This window comes from Ranitomeya imitator, chromosome 5 (assembly GCF_032444005.1).
Source record: "Ranitomeya imitator isolate aRanImi1 chromosome 5, aRanImi1.pri, whole genome shotgun sequence".
Classification (NCBI taxonomy): domain Eukaryota; kingdom Metazoa; phylum Chordata; class Amphibia; order Anura; family Dendrobatidae; genus Ranitomeya; species Ranitomeya imitator.
This window is the reverse complement of record NC_091286.1, coordinates 228,381,461-228,404,057: the sequence shown is the minus strand read 5'-3', so window position 1 is coordinate 228,404,057 and position 22,597 is coordinate 228,381,461. Positions and strand designations below refer to the sequence as shown.

Genomic DNA, 22,597 nt, shown 5'->3' with positions numbered 1-22,597 from the left:
GGAAGTGTGGCACATGGATCAAACTCAATAGCGCAATCGTATTCTCTGTGGGGTGGTAGAGCCAGCGACTCGACCTCCGAAAATACCCTCCAGAAATCGTGAATGGCTTCAGGTAGCTCCTTCTTCACAACAGCAGCAATGTGAACATTATAACAATTACCATAATACACCTGACCCGAGGACCTTATAGTACTACTCGACCAGTCCAGGGAATGATTGTGCATTTTTTACCAGGGTAAACCCAGGACGACTGGGCAAGGTAATTTAGCAATAACAAACAAGTCTATATACTCCTGATGTTCCATATTCACAATAAGTGGGAACCCGGTATCCTTTCGAGAAATACACCCATGTTCCAGAGGAGTGTTATCAATAGCCACAACAGGAATAGGAGATGACAATGGTTCAGAATCAAACTTATATTTGTCTAGGAATTGTTGATAAATCAAATTAAGTGCAGAACCACAATCCAACATTACCTGAAAATCAATGGAATGACCATGATATGTGGTATTACCAGAAAAAAAAAACTCCTGCTGACCGTAAAAACGCAATACGAACTGGAGTGTTACTCCTACTGGCCTTTTTTTTTCCTTTCCTTATGTGAACCTCACATTGCTTAATAAAATGGTCAGCCTTACCACAATACAAGCATAGCCCTTCAGCGAACCTCTTCTCCCTCTCCTGGGAACAAGAGGACATCGCCCCAAGTTGCCCACTGTCGACAGGGCTATCCTGAGAGACTGGGTCCAGGATTCACTCACCTGTCTCTTAATCTCCTATCCACATGGATAGCTAACTGCATAGCAGTTTCCAAAGTATCAGGTGCAGAATATGCAATGAGCAAATCTTTAACTCTTTCACTCAAACCTGCTGCAAACTGACTCTTGAGCGCTGGGTCATTCCACCTGACCTCTGCGGACCATCAGGTGCAATATCTCTCAGCATCCACAGAGCCCTGTTTAAGCTGTCTGAGCTCTGCCTCAGCTGATGTGATCCTCGTATAACAACCCCATAGCAGAAAAAAATGCTTCTGCTGATGTCAAACGAGGATCTTCAGGATGTAATGAAAACGCCCAGATTTGGGGTTCACTTCGCAATAAAGACATAATAATCCCCACACGCTGTAATTCACTCCCTGAGGATCTGGGTCTAAGCCTAAAATATAGTAAACATGCATTTTTAAACGTAAAAAATTGCTGCCGTTTACCAGAAAAAAACTCAGGTAATCCTCCCTTAGGTTCTTCAGGGCGTGCTCCAGAGCAGTTACTCATGTGCTGTTGAAGGTTGTTACTTCCAAAGTTAACCCTTAACCGTTTAGCAAGTTCCTGGATACTGCACATATTGAAAAAATCCGGGAATTTTTTTTTTATATGTGTGGCTGGACAAACTGTTACGAAACTGCAGCACAGAACTAGGGGAGAAAGGGGAAAGCTGATCCTGCACTAAGACTAGGCTGAAACCCTACGATGGAGTGGGCGACCCATTCCTTGCGAATAGATCCACCGACAATCCTAGTCTAAACTAAGCGAAGACCTATAGATAAGGGGAAGGAGGTCCCTAAAAGATCTAAGGACTGGGTACAAAAACAGGTCACCTCCTAATAGGAAACACAGAGAAGGCTGCAGAAACAAACTGGCAACAGAAACAAAAGATAGCAGAACCAGAGATCCCAGAACTGCCAAATATCAAACACAGAAAGCTGTCTAAGCACCTAGCCAGAACTCTAGCGGATTAACACTGTTGTCCAGCAAGGAATGGGAGGCAGGTGCTGGGTAATAAAGGGTGATATAATCACCTGACCAAGGCAAAGCAGCACCAGGGGAAAAAGTCCACCAGCCAGAAAACCACAACAAGATGGCGGATGGTCAAAAGAAAACAGATTCTAACAGAAAGAACTGAAAACTGCTGTTCACAAACGATCTCCATCAAACCTCACTGAGCTCGAGCTGTTTGCCAAGGAAGAATAGGCAAGAATTTCAGTCTTTCAATGTACAAAACTGATAGAGACATACCCCAAGCGACTTGCAGCGGTAATCGCAGCAAAAGGTGGCGCAACAAAGAGTTAAGTTAAAGGGGCAGAATAATATTGTACGCCCCACTTTTCAGTTTTTGATTTTCCACAAAAATTTAAAATAACCAATAAATTTCGTTCAACTTCACATTTGTGTTCCACTTGTTGTTCCACTTGTTGATTTTTCATCAAAAATTTACATTTGGTGTTTTTATGTTTGAAGCATGATATGTGGGGAAAGGTTGAAAAGTTTCATGGAGCCGAATACTTTCACAAGGCACTATATATATATATATATATAAATATATATATATATATATATATATATATATATATATATATATTTATATAGACTATATGTATGTTTGCATGAATATTTGAGGCCATGGATCCAGTATATGTCCATTTTGCTCGCCATACGGATGCCATACGGATTACATACGAATGTCTCAGGGATACTTTAATGAGAAAAAATTGCATCCTCGCATTGCACATGGATGACATATGGATCAGTGTTGGGGAACATTTCTGCGAATCTCGGCCGTAAAAAACAAACCGTATTTTTATACATTGTGTGTGATGCCGGCCTAACAGAGGGAATAGAATATCAGAGAAGGTGGTTGATGGGGAGCTTTGAGGCAGTTTCAAAAGCAAGATGATCCCCACTGGTGATCTGGTAAAATGATCAATCAATACCCACAGCATGCAGCCTTGCCTATGAAAGTCCTAAAAACATGTCAGAAAGTGTCAAAACTAAAAAAAGAAAAAAAAATGTTCTCAACATGTAGTACTCCAATCTGAAAAGTTCCTTTCTCTGTCCAGAATTGTTTATGACCACCAGGTATTGTGGAACCATTCACTGGATTAGCTTCACTGAGGAGCACTTGTAAATCGCTGCGGAAAATACAACACTGCGTTTCCGCGCGTTTTTTTCCGCAGTGCACTGCGGATTTTGTTTTCCATACGTTTACATGGTACTGTACAATGCCGTCAAATCCGCAACGTGTGCACTTTGATCTGACTGGATAGGTTGTCATAGAACAAAGCCAGATGTGTATCATTGTTCAAGGCCAATTCAGCAGAGAGGGAATGTAACCAGATGGCAGAATGTCCAACAGAGTTAAGGCACCGTCACACTCAGCGACGCTGCATCGATATAGACAACGAGCCGATCGCTGGAGCGTCGCTGTTTAGGTCGCTGTAGAGACGTCAAACACAGCAACTCCAGAACGATGCAGGAGCGATCCAGTGACTCACTTCTTGTTCTCGCTGGTTGTTAGCTCAATGTAAAACGTTGCTGGCATCGTTGCTTTTGATGTCAAACCTGACGATACACGCCGACCTGACGGCCAAATAAAGTTGTGGACTTCTAGCTCCGACCAGCGATGGCACAGCGGGATCCAGATCGCTGCTGCGTGTCAAACACAACGAGTTCGCTATCCAGGACGCTGCAACGTCACGGATTGTTGTCGTTCTCGTTGCAAAGTTGCTGAGTGTGACGGTACCTTAAGTCCCTTGTCTAAGCCAGACCTTGTTTGTTAAACACTCTACGGAAGGCAGACAGAAAGGATGGTAGAGAATGCAACATAGGATAGTCCTTTTCCCACAGACGTGTGACCCAAGACAAAGCATTTCCATTCAAAAAGGAAAACATGCCAATATTGACTGGGCAGAAAGAAATTGTGTGTTAAAAAGTTCAAAGTGCACTGGGCATTGGTTTACAGAGCTCCAACAGACCTTATGATCTCCATGAAAATGGTCAGGAGTAGGCAAATGTGGGGATATTCCCCAAGAAAAATGTCCTAGGTTAAGATTTAGGCTGTGGAAAGTGTTGAGGAGCAAGAGTTTTAACCACAATAGTTTGAGGCAGTGCATCCATGAGGGCTGAGAGGTCATGTATAGCTTGGACAAGTTCTCAATGACTCATAGAAAATTGCATAACCAGTCAAGGTAATTCCTTCAAATCCAATTGCAATAATATTCATGCTGCTGCACCTTGGAATCCATGGTCTGAGTTTCCTGGTATGGGATCATCTTCTGAGGTGGATTCTCTAAACCATTGGTCATGGGGAGGGACAAGCAGACAGGACTTGCCAGATGGCATGTGGATCAAAGAGGACTAGTACAGCATGATATGCAGAATGGCAGGTAGTCAGGCAGTGAAGAAAACATCAAAAGACACAGAAGCCATGATTGTAAAACATACACGGTAATTGTAGATGTATGGTCTGTCCATGATATGCAGCAATCGAAGGGTAAAAGTTGTTTGCTATCAGAAGACCTATGGTCCTTGTCAAAAATGAAGGCAGCAGTGATAAATATGCAAACTGAATACTTGGTAGAGAAGATGCACACTATTGCAACAGCATTTGTAGTGTGAACAACACCAGACAAGAGATTTTTCTGCTTATTGCAAAAGAAGGGTTAACTGAAAGTCTGAGCCAGCAGTGAAATGCAGACAGTTGAGAAACAAACACATTTTAGCTGAAGAAATTATTGGTAGCTGACAGAAATGGTGAGGGGGACTCTAAAACACATGGCAACTGGAAATAAGGCTTACTGAATACTGAAAACACACATAGCTGTCTGAATTGGTCTTAAAGGCATTGAGTGATGATGTCATAAGAGTTTGAAGTGGAAATTGAAAAATTTGACGCAGCCCACAGCAAAGAGAGGTGGCCTTAGCTTATGGGTTAAAGTGGGAGGTGTAGGACTTCAACTTTGAGGAAGTTGGAGACCTGTGGGATATTGGCAGCCCATTCACGAGAAAAGTGACCTAGAGTTTGTTCTAGTTCTTTAAAACTGTAAGCTTAATGGGGAACTAGTAGAAGCTAAAGAGAAAAGTTCTCAATGAGTTCTTGGGTGCTAAACTCAATGATTACAGAGTAAGTAGAAAAATTCAAGAGTTGCATGTTGCACTGCAGGTCAGACTTGACTTTGGACCAATATGCGCGGTCTGCTTGAAGTTTACTTAACATTGACCAGTACAGTGTTAGATAGTGTGAAGTACTGATATAATTTTTCAATACCTAAAGACTGCCTTATCTTAGAAATTCAATTGGAAATGTTTCTGTCATTAGCAGTTTTAGATTTACAGTCTTTGATTTGCAAACATAACATGTGCATATAAACTGCTTCTTTATTACTGTATTGTCAAAATTAACAGGAAAACTCATGCAAGGTCCGAAATGATGAATATATTCTTCATTCAATACCAACCAGTCCAGAATACTTCTTTGCCAAGGCTTCCAGCTTTTCCTCAGGCGTGTTCAGTTTGTTCAGGCTTTGGGCCAGCAGAGCAGCCTCTTTACCTTAAAAGTATAATTTAACAATTCTTAAACATCTAGACTAATACGATTACAATATACAGATGCAGCAAACGTTAACTTGACAATAACTTAAGACATTACATACCATTAAAAGAAACCAAAGCAAAATAGAAATATGTATCAAGGTATTTGCTCTACGCTTCAAATTAAATAGTCAAGTAAATAAGGACATAAGAGTGCAGCTCTAAGGCTATGTTCACACGTTGCATTTTTTCAGCGTTGTTTTCTCTGCAGGCAAAACCTACTCTCTTGGCAATAAAGAAGCAATGTAAAAAAAATCAGGTTTTGCTGGGTGTTTGCCACTATTTTTGCTGCGCTTTTGGTTCGTTTCGCTTTCTTTACTGCGGTTTTGTCAGGGTACATTTGTCTCCTGTGCATGATCATAAAGTTTAGTGCATATAAAAATAATTTGATTCAACTTCATCAGGTTTTGGCCCCAAAGACGCAGTAAATCCTGATACCTGCATTTTTTGCAGCGCTTTTTGCACTACCTATTGCTTTCAATGGGTGAAAAATGCTGAAAAAACACAGAAAAAATGCTTAAAGAAGTGCCATACAGCATTTTGCAAAAATGCAGCTCTTTAACAAAACAGTCAGGAAAATAACGATGCTGTGTGCATGAGATTTCTGAAATCTCATAGACTTTGCTGGTACTGTAAAACACTACTGAAAATTTGAATAAAAAAAGCTGCAAAAACGCGACATGTGAACATCACCTAAATGTGTAGGGGTTACAACTGGGTCTTGAGATTACTGTTAAGGATTTGTTGAATCTTCCGATAAAAGTCTGCGCTCATTGTATGGGACTGCAGACAGCTGAATACTGACAGCGTGCATTCTATCGGTGATGCCGGTGAGAGCCGGCAGTCATGTGACCACAAGTGTGCAGTTTGCCTAGTTCCGCCCACAGCCTCTCTTCCCTCAATACCAGTGAACTGAGAGAATCACATACTCGCGGTCACATGACCGCTCGCTGTCACCAGCCTTTACTGGAGAATCCTGACAGTAACACTGCACGCTGTCAGGATTTAGAGGTCTGCAGACACATCGAGTGATGGCCGACTTTTATCAGAAGAGAACTCCTTTAGCAGTTCCTTTGCCATATAAAGAGGCTTCCTGGCCAAAACGCGCGTCGGGGAGGGCACCCTGACATCCATCCCAGGCCTCTACAATTAACCAGGTAAACCATCTTATACTCTGTATATTACTCTTAGCTGGATAAGGTATGCGTTAATACATTATACAGACCTCTTTAGGCCACATAGGATTGTGCAATGCCTATTCAACCAGATAGTATTCAGACCATACTTATGGTAGATAGATCAGATAAATACTTAGATATTATTTTTGCCAGTGCGCCCTATTTTCTGTATGTGCATATTTTATCTTTCCCTCTTGTTCCTTATACTTTGATTATGTCCAATAAAATGTTGTACTTTACATTAATTGGGATACTTGATTGTTTGTTTTTGGGTCTTTGTGGTATATTCAATAGCAATTTATCCCAGTATCTCACAATAGTCCTATGACATGTTCTCTATAAATTATCACCCTGACAATTATATGTATAGGTGAGCATACATTGTGGCTCCCATGAGTTGTTCATGGTACATATAAGAAGATGCCAGTGCTTTAAACGGAATATGGAAGTTGATGGGTCCATTGGCTTTAAGGCATAAGTGAATATATTTGAGAAGTTATATGTTTTACACGACAATTGCACATCGTCATGTTTGTGTAATACTCACTGTTGTACTCAGTTTGTGTGTTAGCATATTTATATACTGCATGTTAGATAGAAAAAAATGGAACAGCACATACAATTATGTGGGTGCACAGGCCTCCAAGCAACTAATCCATATACTTGCCAAGTATACAGGGACCACAAAACTGGAAGGCAGCACTCCAGGTTGTAACAAAAATATAAGTGGACTTTATTGAGCCCACATGGCGTGGTGCAACGTTTCGGCTTCCAAAAGCCATTCTCAAGCAGCGGTTACACCCGAAACACGCTGACTATGGCATGTATGCTAAATACAATAGTGATTATTGCAATGCACACCTGGGTGAGTGATAATACATTAATGCGATGCACATGATACCACTTGATTTCTAATAAGCTATACATGCCTTTTTACTGTCTGTCTAATTGTCACTGAACACTTTAACCCCTTAGTCCCATATGACATACTATCCTGTTGAGGTGGGGTGGGCCAATATGACCACCGACGGGATAGTACGTCATATGCGATCGGTCGCGCTCAAGGGGGGAGCGCGGCCGGGTGTCAGCAGACTATCACAGCTGACATCCGGCATTATGTGCTAGGAGCCGTCACAGACTGCTCCTGGCACCTTAACCCCCAGAACACTGTGATCAAACATGATCGCAGCGTTCTGGCGGTACAGGGAAGCATCGTGCAGGGAGGGGGCTCCCTGCGTGCTTCCCTGAGACCCTCGTACAAGGTGATGTGCTCACCTTGTACCGAGCATCTCCTCCCTGCATGCCCCAGATCGAAAATGGCCACGGGGCTACATCTGGGTCCTGCAGGGAGGTGGCTTACCAGCGCCTGCTCAGAGCAAGCGCTGGTAAGCCTGCAGCCCTGCATGTCAGATCGCTGATCTGACACAGTGCTCTGCAAAGTGTCAGATCAGCGATCTGACCCTATAACATGATGACTCCCCCTGGGGCAATGCTATAAAGTAAAAAAAAAAATATTCGCATGTGTAAAAAAAAAAAAAAATTCCTAAATAAAGAAAAATATATATATATATTGTTCTTATAAATACATTTCTTTATCTAAATAATAAAAAAAACAATAAAAGTACACATATTTAGTATCGCCGCGTCCATAACGACCCCACCTATAAAACTGTCCTGCGAGTTAACCCCTTCAGTGAACGCGGTAAAAAAAAAAAAAAAAGAGGCAAAAAACAACGCTTTATTATCATACCACCGAACAAAAAGTGGAATAACATGCGATCAAAAAAACGGATATAAATAACCATGATACCGCTGAAAACACCATCTTGTTCCGCAAAAAATGAGCAGCCATACAACATAATCAGCGAAAAAATTAAAAAGTTCTAGTCCCTCCGAATAAAACGATGCAAAAATAATTATTTTTTCTATAAAATAGTTTTTATCGTGTAAAAGCGCCAAAACATACAAAAATGATATAAATGTGGTATTGCTGTAATCGTACTGACCCAAAGAATAAAACTGCTTTATCAAGTTTACCAAACGTGGAACGGTATAAACGCCTCCCCCAAAAGAAGTTCATGAATAGCTGGTTTTTGGTTATTCTGCCTCACAAAAATTGGAATAAAAAGCGATCAAAAAATGTCACGTGCCCGAAAATGTTACCAATAAAAACGTTAACTCGGCCTGCAAAAAACAAGACCTCACATGACTCTGTGGACCAAAATCTGGAAAAATTATAGCTCTCAAAATGTGAAGACGCAAAAACTATTTTTTGCAATAAAAAAGCGTCTTTTAGTGTGTGACGGCTGCCAATCATAAAAATCTGCTAAAAATATGCTATAACTAGTAAATCAAACCCCCGTCATCACCCCCTTAGTTAGGGAAAAATAATAAAATAAAAAAAATGCATTTATTTCCATTTTCCCATTAGGGTTAGGGCTAGGGCTAGGGCTAGGATTAGGGCTAGGGTTAGGGCTAGGGCTAGGGTTAGGATTAGGGTTAGGCTTAGGGTTAGGGCTAGGGTTAGGGCTAGGGATAGGGTTAGGGCTAGGGGTAGGGTTAGGGCTAGAGTTAGGGCTATGGTTAGGGATAGGGTTTGGGCTTGAGCTAGGGTTAGGGTTGGGGCTAGGGTTAGGGTTGGACTAGGGTTAGGGTTTCAGTTACAATTGGGGGCTTCCACTGTTTAGGCACATCAGGGGCTCTCCAAATGCGACATGGCATCCAATCTCAATTCCAGCCAATTCTGCGTTGAAAAAGTAGCGTTGAAAAAGTGCTCCTTCCCTTCCGAGCTCTCCCGTGCACCCAAACAGGGGTTTACCCCAACATATGGGGTATCAGCATACTCAGCACAAATTGGACAACAACTTTTGGGGTCCAATTTCTCTTGTTACCCTTGAGAAAATAAAAATTTTGGGGGCTTAAAAACCATTTTTGTGGGGAAAAATTATTCTTTATTTTCAGGGCTCTGCATTATAAACTGTAGTGAAACACTTGGGGGTTCAAAGTTCTCACAACACATCTAGATAAGTTCCTTGGGGGTCTAGTTTCCAATATGGGGTCACTTGTGGGGGGTTTCTACTGTTTAGGTAAATTAGGGGCTCTGCAAACGCAATGTGATGCCTGCAGACCAATCCATCTAAGTCTGCATTCCAAATGGCGCTCCTTCCCTTCCGAGCTCTGCCATGCGCCCAAACAGTGGATCCCCCCACATATGGGGTATCAACGTACTCAGGACAAATTGGACAACAATTTTTGGGGTCCAATTTCTCCTGTTACCCTTGGGAAAATACAAAACTGGGGGCTAAAAAATAATTTTTATGGGACGAAAAATTATTTTTATTTTCACGGCTCTGCGTTATAAACTGTAGTGAAACACTTGGAAGTTCTAAGCTCTCACAACACATCTAAATAAGTTCCTTACGGAGTCAACTTTCCAAAATTGCATCACTTTTTTGGGTTTCAATGTTTAGGCACATCAGTGGCTCTCCAAAGGCAACATGGCGTCCTGTCTCAATTCCAGTAAATTTTGCATTGAAAAGTCAAACAGCGCTCCTTCCATTCCGAGCTCTGCCATGTGCCCAAACAGTGGTTTACCCCCACATATGGGGTATCAGCATACTCAGGACAAATTGCACAACATCTTTTGGGGTCCAATGTCTTCTCTTACCCTTGGGAAAATAAAAAATTGGGGGCCAAAAATCATTTTTGTGAAAAAATGATTTTTTATTTTTACGGTTCTGCATTATTATATACTTCTGTGAAGCACTTGGTGGGTCAAAGTGCTCGCCACACATCTAGATAAGTTCATTAGGGGGTCTATTTTCCAAAATGGTGTCACTTGTGAGGGGTTTCAATGTTTAGGCACATCAGGGGCTCTCCAAACGCAACATGGCATCCCATCTCAAGTCCAGTCAATTTTGCATTGAAAAGTCAAATAGATCTCCTTCCCTTCCGAGCTCTGCCATGCGCCCAAACAGTGGTTTACCCCCACATATGGGGTATCGATGTACTCAAGACAAATTGTACAACAACTTTTGGGGTCCATGTTCTCCTGTTACCCTTGGTAAAATAAACAAATTGAAGCTGAAGTAAATTTTGTGTGAAAAAAAGTTGAATGTTCATTTTTATTTAAACATTCCAAAAATTCCTGTGAAACACGTGAAGGGTTAATAAACTTTTTGAATGTGGTTTTGAGCACCTTGAGGGGTGCAGTTTTTATAATGGTGTCACACTTGGCTATTTTCTATTATATAGACCCCTCAAAATGACTTCAAATTAGATGTGGTCCCCCAAAAAATGGTGTAAAAATGAGAAATTGTTGGTCAACTTTTAACCCTTATAACTCCCTAACAAAAAAAAATTTGGTCCAAAATTGTGCTGATGTAAAGCAGACATGTGGGAAATATTACTCATTAAGTATTTTGTGTGACATATCTCTGTGATTTATGGGCATAAAAATTCAAATGTAGAAAATTGCGATATTTTCTAAATTTTCGACAAATTTTGTTTTTTTTTCACAAATAAACGCAAGTTTTATCGAATAAATTTTACCACTATCATGAAGTACAATATTTCACAAGAAAACAATGTCAGAATCATAAGGATCCATTGAAGCATTCCAGAGTTATAACCTCATAAAAGGGCAGTGGTCAGAATTGTAAAAATTGGCCCGGTCAATAACGTGCAAACCACCCTTGGGGCTTAAGGGGTTAAAGCTAATGCACTACTTTTAATTGTATAGATAATACAGAATGTATAAAATGAAAAGGATTTCTTTTGTATACAAAGATATTGTTTGACTAAAATGTTAATTGCACTTTATTGATCTGTACCTCTATATACTGTATATGCTTGTATGCGCTTGTAGTCCACTACTTGAGAAAGGCTTTTAGAAGCAGGAACATTGCACCACACCGTGTGGGCCCAATAAAGTCCACTTATATTTTTGCTAAAACCTGGAGTGCTGCCTTCCATTTTTTTGGTCCCTGTATACTGTATGTTTGCAAACTTAAACAGTCAAAGTAGACATGATGTGATGGATTCTTTAATAGTCCATAGATAATGTGGTTATATGCAATCAATAGCTTTTTTGACAAGTATAGAAAGATATCTTCTGGCTTGAAAAATATAATTCCCACTTGAGAATTAGCAAGCATCACATCAACTATCCGCAGTCTTTCCTTATCTGTAAATGCTATGTGGATGACAAGAAGAAGCAAAGGTGGTTTCATTTGTATTCCAGCTACAGTATGTGAGGATATCTGCAATGAGGGAGAAGAGCATTTTCTCCCTTGTATTTTCTGAAGGCAGGTTGCCTTTTGTCTTGTGTAATGTATTCTTCTTTTGGTTTGTAATTGGTCATTACAATAGATTATTACAAGAATTGCTAATAATTTGAAGATACTGCCATGCCTGTTAACCATTTAAAAGTCAGTCACTCTCTGACCATAGCATTTAAATGGACGTACACTCTTGATTGTGTTGATTGTGTGCACCAACTTCCCTTGGTTCCTCTGCTTTGCGATCGTGAGGGACCTATGGGTTACTATTAGTGATGAGCGAATATACTCGTTACTCAAGATTTCTCGAGCATGCTTGGGGGTCCTCCAAGTATTTTTTAGTGCTCGGAAATTTAGTTTTTCTTGCCGATGCGGAATGATTTACATCTGTAAGGCTGGGTTCGTACTGCGTTTTAGGTGTCTGTTAGACGGACTACGTTACACCGCGGCATAATGCGGTGTAACGCAGTCCATTAATGCCGCTATTGAGTTCAATGTTGGACACATCTCTAGCGCACGCCCACAATGGGCGTGCGCTAGCGATGTGCCATCATTGAGTGACGGACCCTGGGACGCGGGCTGCAGTGTTTCCGAGTCCGTCACTGCTAGCGCAGATAGAGCTAGCAGATGCTCTATCTGCTCTAGCGCGATGTCATGTCAGCACTTGCGTTAACAGCAGCCCATTAACACATGTGTTGAACGGGTTGATGTTAACGCAATGTAAACCTAGCCTTAGCCAGCTTAAGTACATGTGGGGATTCTCTAGCAACCAGGCAACCCCCACATGTACTTATGCTGGCTAACAGATGTAAATAATTCAGCTGCGGCAAGAAAAACTAAATCTCCAAGCACTAAAAAATACTCAGAGGACCCCCGACCTTGCTCGAGAAATTTCGAGTAACGAGTATATTCGCTCATCACTAGTTACAATGAGACACCCATTGTTGTCTTCTCGTTCCTCCTATGTAGCTCGTTTGTAGGTCAAGCGCCATAGGAGACTGAAATTTTCACTATATGCTGCAATAGTGTGGCATTGCAAAACATATTATGAGCCATCAAATGATCATAGATTTTAAGTTTCTTAAGGGGACTAAAAAATAATGTAAGGAATAAATAAAAAGTTTTTATATACTGTATATACTCGAGTATAAGCCGACCCGAGTACGAGCCGAGGCACCGAAAAACTGGGAAAACTTATTGACTCAAGTATAAGCTGGGTATGCATTGTCCCCTCATCCCTGTCCTGGTATGCATGGCTCCCCATCCCTATCTTTGTATGCATGGCTCCCTGTCCCTGTATGGATGGCTCCTTATCCCTGTCCTTGTATGCATAGCTCCTTATCCCTATCCTTGTATGCATGGCTCCCCATCCCTGTATGCATGACTCCTTATCCCCTATACCTGTATGAATGGTTCCAATAAAAAAAAACACATTCTACTTAACTTCCCTGTGCACCCTCGCTGCATGTCGTTCCGATGCCAGCAGCTCTTCCAGCTGAGCGATCACGTGTCCCCCCTCATTAAGGTAATCAATATTCACTCCATGTCTATGGGAGTGGAGAGATGTGAATATTCATTACCTTAATGAGCAGGGGACATATGATCGCTCGGTCAGAAGAGCTGCTGGCACCGGCCGGAACGAGATGCAGCGAGGGTGCGCAGAGAAGGTACTGTAAATAGGATGCGTGCTGGAAGCCAGTGGCTGCAAGTGTAACTGTGCGCTATAAGAGAAAAGAATATTCACTGCCAGCACAGTGAATATTAATTTCTCTTTAGCAGTGGGCACAGACTTTAGCTGCAGCCGCTGGTCCCCCTCCCCCACCATCTTTCTGGGACAAGGGGGCCAAAGGGGCATTTTCAGTACAAAACAATGTGCTGAAAAACTAGGCTTATAGACGAGTATATACAGTTTATAATATACAATTCAAATCACCACCATTTTCCACCATTAAAAATAAAGAAGGGAAAAAACATATTTGGTATCACTATGTATGTAAAAGTATGTTCTAATAAAATATGGAATTAATTAACAAGATCTGTAAACTCCGTAAAGAGAACAACAAATTAAAAAAAACAGAATTGCATTTTGTTGGCCATCTAATCTTCCTAAATTGCTTTAATAAAAAGCAATATGTTCCCCAAGTAAGTATCAATAGAAACATCACCTCACTGAGAAAAAAAACCTCATTTAGACCCATCAGCAGAAAAATAAATATTTTATGGGTTTTGTAAAATAGCAAATATAATTTTTTTACAATATATTACATTTTATTTCGGTATGCAGTAAAAGAGAAGAAACTAATGCGGCACTCACCCCGAATTTGCTGTGAAGATTGTGATCTTTAATGGAGAAAGATGAAAATTACATCCATCAGGACATCAGGTACATATGAGGGTGCGGTATAGGAGCACGGACGACGGCCGTTTCGCACACGCAGGTGCTTCCACAGGACCAGGTACCTGATGTCCTGATGGATGTAATTTTCATCTTTCTCCATTAAAGATCACAATCTTCACAGCAAATTCGGGGTGAGTGCCGCATTAGTTTCTTCTCTTTTACTGCATACCGATTACTCTCTGCACATTCATGCAGAGCACCATTACCCTTTACGATTGTGACGCCTGAATACACAGCTGTCCATTAACAGTCCTGCATGCTTGGAAACATTTTGCTCTAGTGCCGTTCTGCTCCCTATACTATTACATTTTATTTCACCTCATAAAAAAATTGATCCATGTTTGGTATTGTCATAATGAGAATAACCTGGGCAATTGTGTTTCCAGGTAACTTTTACTGAACAAAGAATGTCGTAAAACCAAAAAACAATGATGGAATTATATTTATTTACCATTTCATCTCACTTGAAAATGTTTTACCGTTTTTCAGTACATTGTATGGTAAAATGAATAGTGTCTTCAAAACGACAACTTGTAGAAAAAAACAAGTTCTTATATGTCTATGTTGATGCAGCGCCCCAGAATCCTGGTCGTTGCAGTAATGTTGTTCTTCCACCAGGGGGAGTGATGTTACGTCTGAAGGCAATAAAGGAGATCACCTTACCAGGTATCACAAACCACACAACACACTTCACACTCCAGGCCACCAGGGGGAGCCATGCTTCTATTTATTAGGGCACACCTCACAATTAGGTAAAACTGGGAGTCTGGACAGAAAGTTAGGCAGATGCAGACTGAAGCTGAAGCTGGCTGGAGTGAGAGGGAGCGAGATGCAGACTGAGGTCAGTGGAGGATGAGGTTCCAAGGAGCTGCGCCTGCCCCACGTGCGGCAGCATCCAAAGAAAGAGACATTTGGAGGGAATTGTCTTGTAGTGAGTGAGAAACGAAGTCATAGCAAAGGAGAGGAATATCAGAGGGAGACCAGCCAGGAGCAGGCTGTTTACTTCTGAAGCGCAGAAGCCGGTAGCCAGAAAACCGAGGGAGTAAGGATCTCTATGCTTTACTTCAGAGACTGGCAGGATAGTTAATTCCACGTTGGCTGCCCGACCTTATACCCAAGAGGCATGGTGGCAACTTGTGGGGGCTGGGGCATCGTAGGGTCCCTGTAAAAAGCCTCAGGCCATCAGTCATACGGGTTTGTCCTATCCTATCCATCAGGGGGACAGAGAGAAAGAAACGTTACATCTACAATAGTTGTGAGGACCTCATCGAGAAGCTCAGCAGGGAGGGACTACAATACACAGGCGCTAGAGGAAGGCTATTGAATTCCACCTGGATAAGGGGAACTCTGGATTTGCCTTTGGACCGGCCGGACTCTGCCTGCCTTGTGATCCGGTGCTCTGGACTGTGGACACTGAAGCCTTCAGTAAAGGTAAAGAGACTGCAACCTTGTGTCCTCGTTCTTTACTGCGCCTCACAGCATCCATCATCTACACTCAGGGAAGCCCTGGGGACATACTTCACCTGTGGGAAGGTATACCATCTAGCTGCCATAACATCGCCCCAGCGGACCCCTAAGCAGCGTCGGTCATCCTGACCGAATACCACAGGTGGCATCACGAACACTATCCCTTTAAAGACCTTTCCCCATTTACAACAGACGTTCCCCTAGGGCCACGGACCGGGTCAGCCACCGTAACATCCCTGACGAGAACCGAAGGGCCCGGCTCCGAGTACCCCATTGCCCTAACGTGAGGGTGCTCCAAAATTTTGGCGTCACGAACAGGATCTACTTAAACCTGAAAATCGGGTCATGTGCGCCTAAGAACTGTGCCAGAATTGTATTTGAACTGTTTCTGCTGAAAGACTGTGTATTGCCATTTACTGCCAAAATTCCTGCCAAAACCGCCGCCATTACAGCGCCACGAGAGGCGCAGGAGAAGAAGAAGGGCGTGTTGTCGTGGGCGTGAACGAACTGAAAAGCACGAAAATAATGGCTGCCCATTCTAAATATCTTTGCACCTTGAGGACGTGTCCGTCAGCAGCCGAGATCTGCCTCCTGATCCACAATGGCGGGCGGAGACCAGGAACAAGAAACCGCCCACGGAGGAGAGAGCGGGAAAAGGACTAGGAAGGAGCCAGCCACGTGGAGGACGCCATGGCCAGCCGCATGGAGCCAGAGCGTGGGGTCGGATCAGAAGACTCCCCCAGCTACCCGGAGAGGCACTGCAACCAGGCCTCCACCGCTGAAGCTGATTCTCTGCAGATCGGGATGGAAGAGCTGATTGACCAACTCCTGCAGCTGTGGGTGAAGACCAAGGCCCAGTACTGCAGAGTACCCACCGGCACCACCACCGACACCGCTCCAGGAACCGCTTCCAGCACCACTGCAGACACCGCCGCCAGCAGAACCAGCCGATGTAGAGGACACCGAGAAGCTCAGCAGGTAGGGACTACAATACACAGGTGCTAGAGGAAGGCTATTGAATTCCACCTAGATAAGAGGAACTCTGGATTTGCCTTTGGACCGGCCGGACTCTGCCTGCCGTGTGATCCGGTGCTATGGACTTTGGACACTGAAGCCTTCAGTAAAGGTAAAGAGACTGCAACCTTGTGTCCTCATTGTTTACTGCGCCTCACACCATCCATCATCTACACTCAGGGAAGCCCTGGGGACATACTTCACCTGTGGGAAGGTATACCATCTAGCAGCCATAACATCACCCCAGCGGACCCCTAAGCAGCGTCGGTCATCCTGACCGAATACCACAGGTGGCGTCATGAACACTATCCCTTTAAAGACCTTTCCCCATTTACAACGGACGTTCCCCTAGGGCCACGGACCGGGTCAGCCATGTGACATCCCTGACGAGAACCAACGGGCCCCATTGCCCTAACGTGGGGGCGCTCCATTGACACAAAATTTTGTGAATTATGGTTCTTGGAAATAGGTGAAAAAACAAAAAGCATGAGAATTAAAAATTCCCTGGTCCTTTAAGGTTTAAAGTTGGAAATTTACTTTTATGCAGACAGACTGCCTGTGAGTTGCATTTATGTTCAGTTGTGCTCAAATCTATAATATAACGCTGGGAGCGTCACTCTGCCCGAAGCCTTTATAGACTGCGCCGGTGCAAGCACCAGCGCAGTCTGGGCCTCACAGAGTGACGCTCCTGGGAGATCGCGGTATGCCTTCACACTGAACGCACACCACGATCTCCAACAGAGAAGCAGGGACCGCAGGAGGGTGAGTATCGGTCATATTCACCTGTCCTGCGTTCCACCGCTGAGCGCTGCCATCTTCCCGGTCTTCGGCCTGTGACCATCAGTTCAGAGGGCGCGATGACGCGCTTAATGCGCGCCGGGGCTGCCCTCTGACTGAACAGTCACAGCCAGGAGACCGGGAAGATGGCGGCGCTCAGCGGTGGAACGGGACAGACAGGTGAGTATAGTAAGTGCTGGGGGCCTGAGCTGGTGGCGATACCGGCACCTGACCTCCACAGCGCGCCGGTGTCCCCGCCTGCTCCGGCCCCCGGATGGGTGCAGCACATGACAGGATGGGGACGCAGGATGGGTGCAGCACATACCAGGATGGGGACGCAGGATGGGGACGCAGGATGGGTGCAGCACATACCAGGATGGGGACGCAGGATGGGTGCAGCACATACCAGGATGGGGACGCAGGATGGGTGCAGCACATGACAGGATGGGGACGCAGGATGGGTGCAGCACATACCAGGATGGGGATGCAGGATGGGTGCAGCACATGACAGGATGGGGACGCAGGATGGGTGCAGCACATACCAGGATGGGGACGCAGGATGGGTGCAGCACATACCAGGATGGGGACGCAGGATGGGTGCAGCACATGACAGCATGGGGACGCAGGATGGGTGCAGCACATGACAGGATGGGGACGCAGGATGGGTGCAGCACATACCAGGATGGGGACGCAGGATGGGTGCAGCACATGACAGGATGGGGACGCAGGATGGGTGCAGCACATACCAGGATGGGGACGCAGGATGGGTGCAGCACATGACAGGATGGGGACGCAGGATGGGTGCAGCACATACCAGGATGGGGACGCAGGATGGGTGCAGCACATACCAGGATGGGGACGCAGGATGGGTGCAGCACATGACAGGATGGGGACGCAGGATGGGTGCAGCACATGACAGGATGGGGACGCAGGATGGGTGCAGCACATACCAGGATGGGGACGCAGGATGGGTGCAGCACATGACAGGATGGGGATGCAGGATGGGTGCAGCACATACCAGGATGGGGACGCAGGATGAGTGCAGCACATGACAGGATGGGGACGCAGGATGGGTGCAGCACATGACAGGATGGGGACGCAGGATGGGTGCAGCACATGACAGGATGGGGGCACAGGATGGGTGCAGCACATGATAGGATGGGGACGCAGGATGGGTGCAGCACATGACAGGATGGGGACGCAGGATGGGTGCAGCGCATGACAGGATGGGGACGCAGGATGGGGACGCAGGATGGGTGCAGCACATACCAGGATGGGGACGCAGGATGGGTGCAGCACATGACAGGATGGGGGCGCAGGATGGGTGCAGCACATGACAGGATGGGGACGCAGGATGGGTGCAGCACATGACAGGATGGGGACGCAGGATGGGTGCAGCATATGACAGGATGGGGGCGCAGGATGGGTGCAGCACATGATAGGATGGAGACGCAGGATGGGTGCAGCACATGACAGGATGGGGACGCAGGATGGGTGCAGCACATGACAGGATGGGGACGTAGGATGGGGACGCAGGATGGGTGCAGCACATACCAGGATGGGGAAGCAGGATGGGTGCAGCACATGACAGGATGGGGGCGCAGGATGGGTGCAGCACATGACAGGATGGGGATGCAGGATGGGTGCAGCACATGACAGGATGGGGACGCAGGATGGGTGCAGCACATGACAGGATGGGGCGCAGGATGGGTGCAGCACATGACAGGATGGGGACGCAGGATGGGTGCAGCACATGACAGGATGGGGACGCAGGATGGGTGCAGCACATGACAGGATGGGGACGCAGGATGGAGCAGCACATGACAGGTTGGGGACACAGGATGGGTGCAGCACATGACAGGATGGGGACGCAGGATGGGTGCAGCACATGACAGGATGGGGACGCAGGATGGAGCAGCACATACCAGGATGGAGACCATATACCAATATAAATGCTCGCCACCCGGGCGTAGAACAGGTTCAATAGCTAGTGTTTACATAACCGTGGCAGAACAGCAGCAGAGAGTAAAATCTAATTTTGTTACATAACATGTGTTACACTTGTAGACCACTTTTTAATCCCTTCAAGAAGGAGCCCTTTTTCATTTTTGCTTTTCTGTTTTTTTGCTCCCCTTCTTCCCAAAGCCATACATTTTTTACTTTTCCGTCAATACGGCCATGTGAGGGCTTGTTTTTTTTATGGGACAAGTTGTACTTTTGAACAACACCATTGGTTTTACTATATCGTGTACTCAAAATAGGAAAAAAATTCCAAGTGCTGTGAAATTCCACAACGGGTTTTTGGATATTTTTTTTTACCATGCTCAACAAATGCTAAAACTGACCTGTCATTATAATTCTCCTGGTCATTATGAGTTCATAGACACAAAACTGTCTAGGTTCTTTTTTATTGAAATGGTGAAAAAAAATTATAAACTTTGTTAAAAAAAAAATTGCATCATTTTCCGAGACCCATAGCGTCTCCATTTTTCATTATCTCGGGTTGGGTGAGGGCTTATTTTTTACTCACCGAACTAACGTTTTTATTGATACCATTTAGGTGCAGATACGATCTTTTGATCGCCCATTACTGCATTTTAATACAATGCTGCGGCGACCAAAAAAATGTAATTCTGGCATTTTTACTTTTTTTCCTCGATACACTGATTAGCAATCAGGTTAATCCTTTTTTTTAATTGATAGATCGGCCGATTCAGAACGCAGCGATACCAAATATGTGTATGTTTGATTTTTTTAAAAATTGTTTTGTTTTGAAATGGGCGAAAGGGGGATGATTTGAACTTTTATATATATATATATATATATATATATATATATATATTTTATATTTTTAAAAACATTTTTCTTCTTTCTTGGCATGCTTCAATAGTCTCCATGGGAGACTAGAAGCTGCCATAACCCGATCGGCTCTGCTACATACAGGTGATGATCAGATCACCTGTATGTAGCAGAATTGCTGACTTGCTATGAGCGCCGACCACCGGGTGGCACTCATAGCAAGCCGGCAATGACAACCATAGAGGTCTGTAGAAGACCTCTGGTTGTCATGCTAACCCATCGATGACCCACAATCACGTGACGGGGGTCACCGGTGGACAGATTTCTGGCCCGATGGCTGGAAGTGCGCTTTAAACGGGTTAATAGCTGTGGGTGGATTGCAATTCCACCCCCGGCTCTTCCAGGCACATGTCAGCTGTTCAAAACAGTTTTGAACAGCTGACGTGTCTGGAAAGCTGTGGGCTCACCGCGGGAGCCCACATTAAACTGGGAGATACGATATGTGCAGTACATGTGTAAGGAGGTGACAGAGGCCATTATATGCCTCCCCCTCTTCGCACAGTATTCAGATTAAATGTGTGCGGTTGCCTAGTGTTTGTTAATGCAAATGTGTTCATGTAATGCTGCTGTAATGTGTATACAATTGATATGTGTTGTTTATAAGATTAGGGATAGCATAGGATAGTAGTGAGAATAGGTATAGTTACAGTTCCTTGTGAAAGTATTCGGCTCCCTGGAACTTTTCAACCCTTTCCCACATAACATGCTTCAAACATAAAGATACCAAATGTAAATTTTTGGTGAAGAATCAACAACAAGTGGAACACAATTGTGAAGCTGAATGAAATTTATTGGTTATTTTAAATTTTTGTGGAAATTCAAAAACTGAAAAGTGGGGTGTACAATGTTAGTTGGCCCCTTTATCTTAATACTTTGTTGCGCCAACTTTTGCTGCGATTATAGCTGCAAGTCGCTTGGGGTATGTCTCTATCAGTTTTGTACATTGAGAGACTGAAATTCTGGCCCATTCTTCCTTGGCAAACAGCTCGAGCTTAGTGAGGTTTGATGGAGATCGTTTGTGAACAGCAGTTTTCAGCTCTTTCCACAGATTCTCGATAGGATTGAGGTCTGAACTTTGACTTGGCCATTCTAACACCTAGATACGTTTATTTGTGAACAATTCCATTGTAGATTATGCTTTATGTTTGGGATTATTGTCTTGTTGGAAGACAAATCTCCGTCCCAGTCTCAGGTCTTTTGCAGACTCCAACAGGTTTTCTTCAAGAATTGTCCTGTATTTGGCTCCATCCATCTTCCCATCAATTTTAACCATCTTCCCTGTCCCTGCTGGGACAAACCATGATGCTGCCACCACCATGTTTGACAGTGGGGATGGTGTGTTCAGGATGATGAGCTGTGTTGCCTTTATGCCAAACATATAGTTTGGCATTATTGCCAAAAAGTTCAATTTTGGTTTCATCTGACCAGAGCACCTTCTTCCACATGTTTAGTGTGTCTACCAGGTTGCTTGTTGCAAACCTTAACCTCTTGACCCCCAAGAGTGGTTTGCACATTAATGACCGGGCCAATTTTTACAATTCTGACCACTGTCCTTTTATGAGGTTGTAACTCTGGAACGCTTCAACGGATCCCAGTGATTTTGACATTGCTTTCTCGTGACATATTGTACTTCATGCTAGTGGTAAAATTTCTTTGATATTACCGTATGCAAATTGCCTCTTCTGAGAAAAAGAGGACTTAAACTCTATAGCGCCACCTGTTGGAAGTAGCGATCCTACAAGTCACAATCAACCCTTTAAACGAGTTGTGCAATATGACTTAGGATAAAAGCCAAATCAGTATCTCAATTCGCAGACACGGTGTTTCGGGCTGTTGGCCCACGTCAGTGCGAAGCATGAAAACTAATTTGGCTAGGTGAGAGGCTCTGGACTGGGGTCTAAGGGGTATCGTTTCTCCTTATGGAGAGTGACATACCATCTCTGGCTTGTCAAGGTAAGGAGGCTTATTCGCCATGCAATGCTCCTCTGGGAAATATAATATGCAAATTGCCTCTTCTGAGAAAAAGAGGACTTAAACTCTATAGCGCCACCGGTTGGAAGTAGTGATCCTACAAGTCACAATCAACCCTTTAAACGAGTCGTGCAATATGACTTAAGATAAAAGCCCAGAGGAGCATTGCACGGCGAATAAGCCTCCTTACCTTGACAAGCCAGAGATGGTATGTCACTCTCCATAAGGAGAAACGATACCCCTTAGACCTAAGTCCTTGTTCACATTTTTCTTTTTGTTCAGCATGTA

General features: G+C 44.1%; 1 protein-coding gene across 1 annotated transcript in view; it reads right to left on the bottom strand.

The window, feature by feature from the left end:
- Positions 1-22,597, bottom strand: part of TXLNB (taxilin beta) — a 238,289-nt gene that overhangs the window by 97,980 nt on the left and 117,712 nt on the right. The window contains exon 3 of the mRNA XM_069725932.1: positions 5,234-5,325. Coding sequence (XP_069582033.1) covers positions 5,234-5,325 — 92 coding nt within the window. The remainder of the gene's footprint in view (positions 1-5,233; positions 5,326-22,597) is intronic.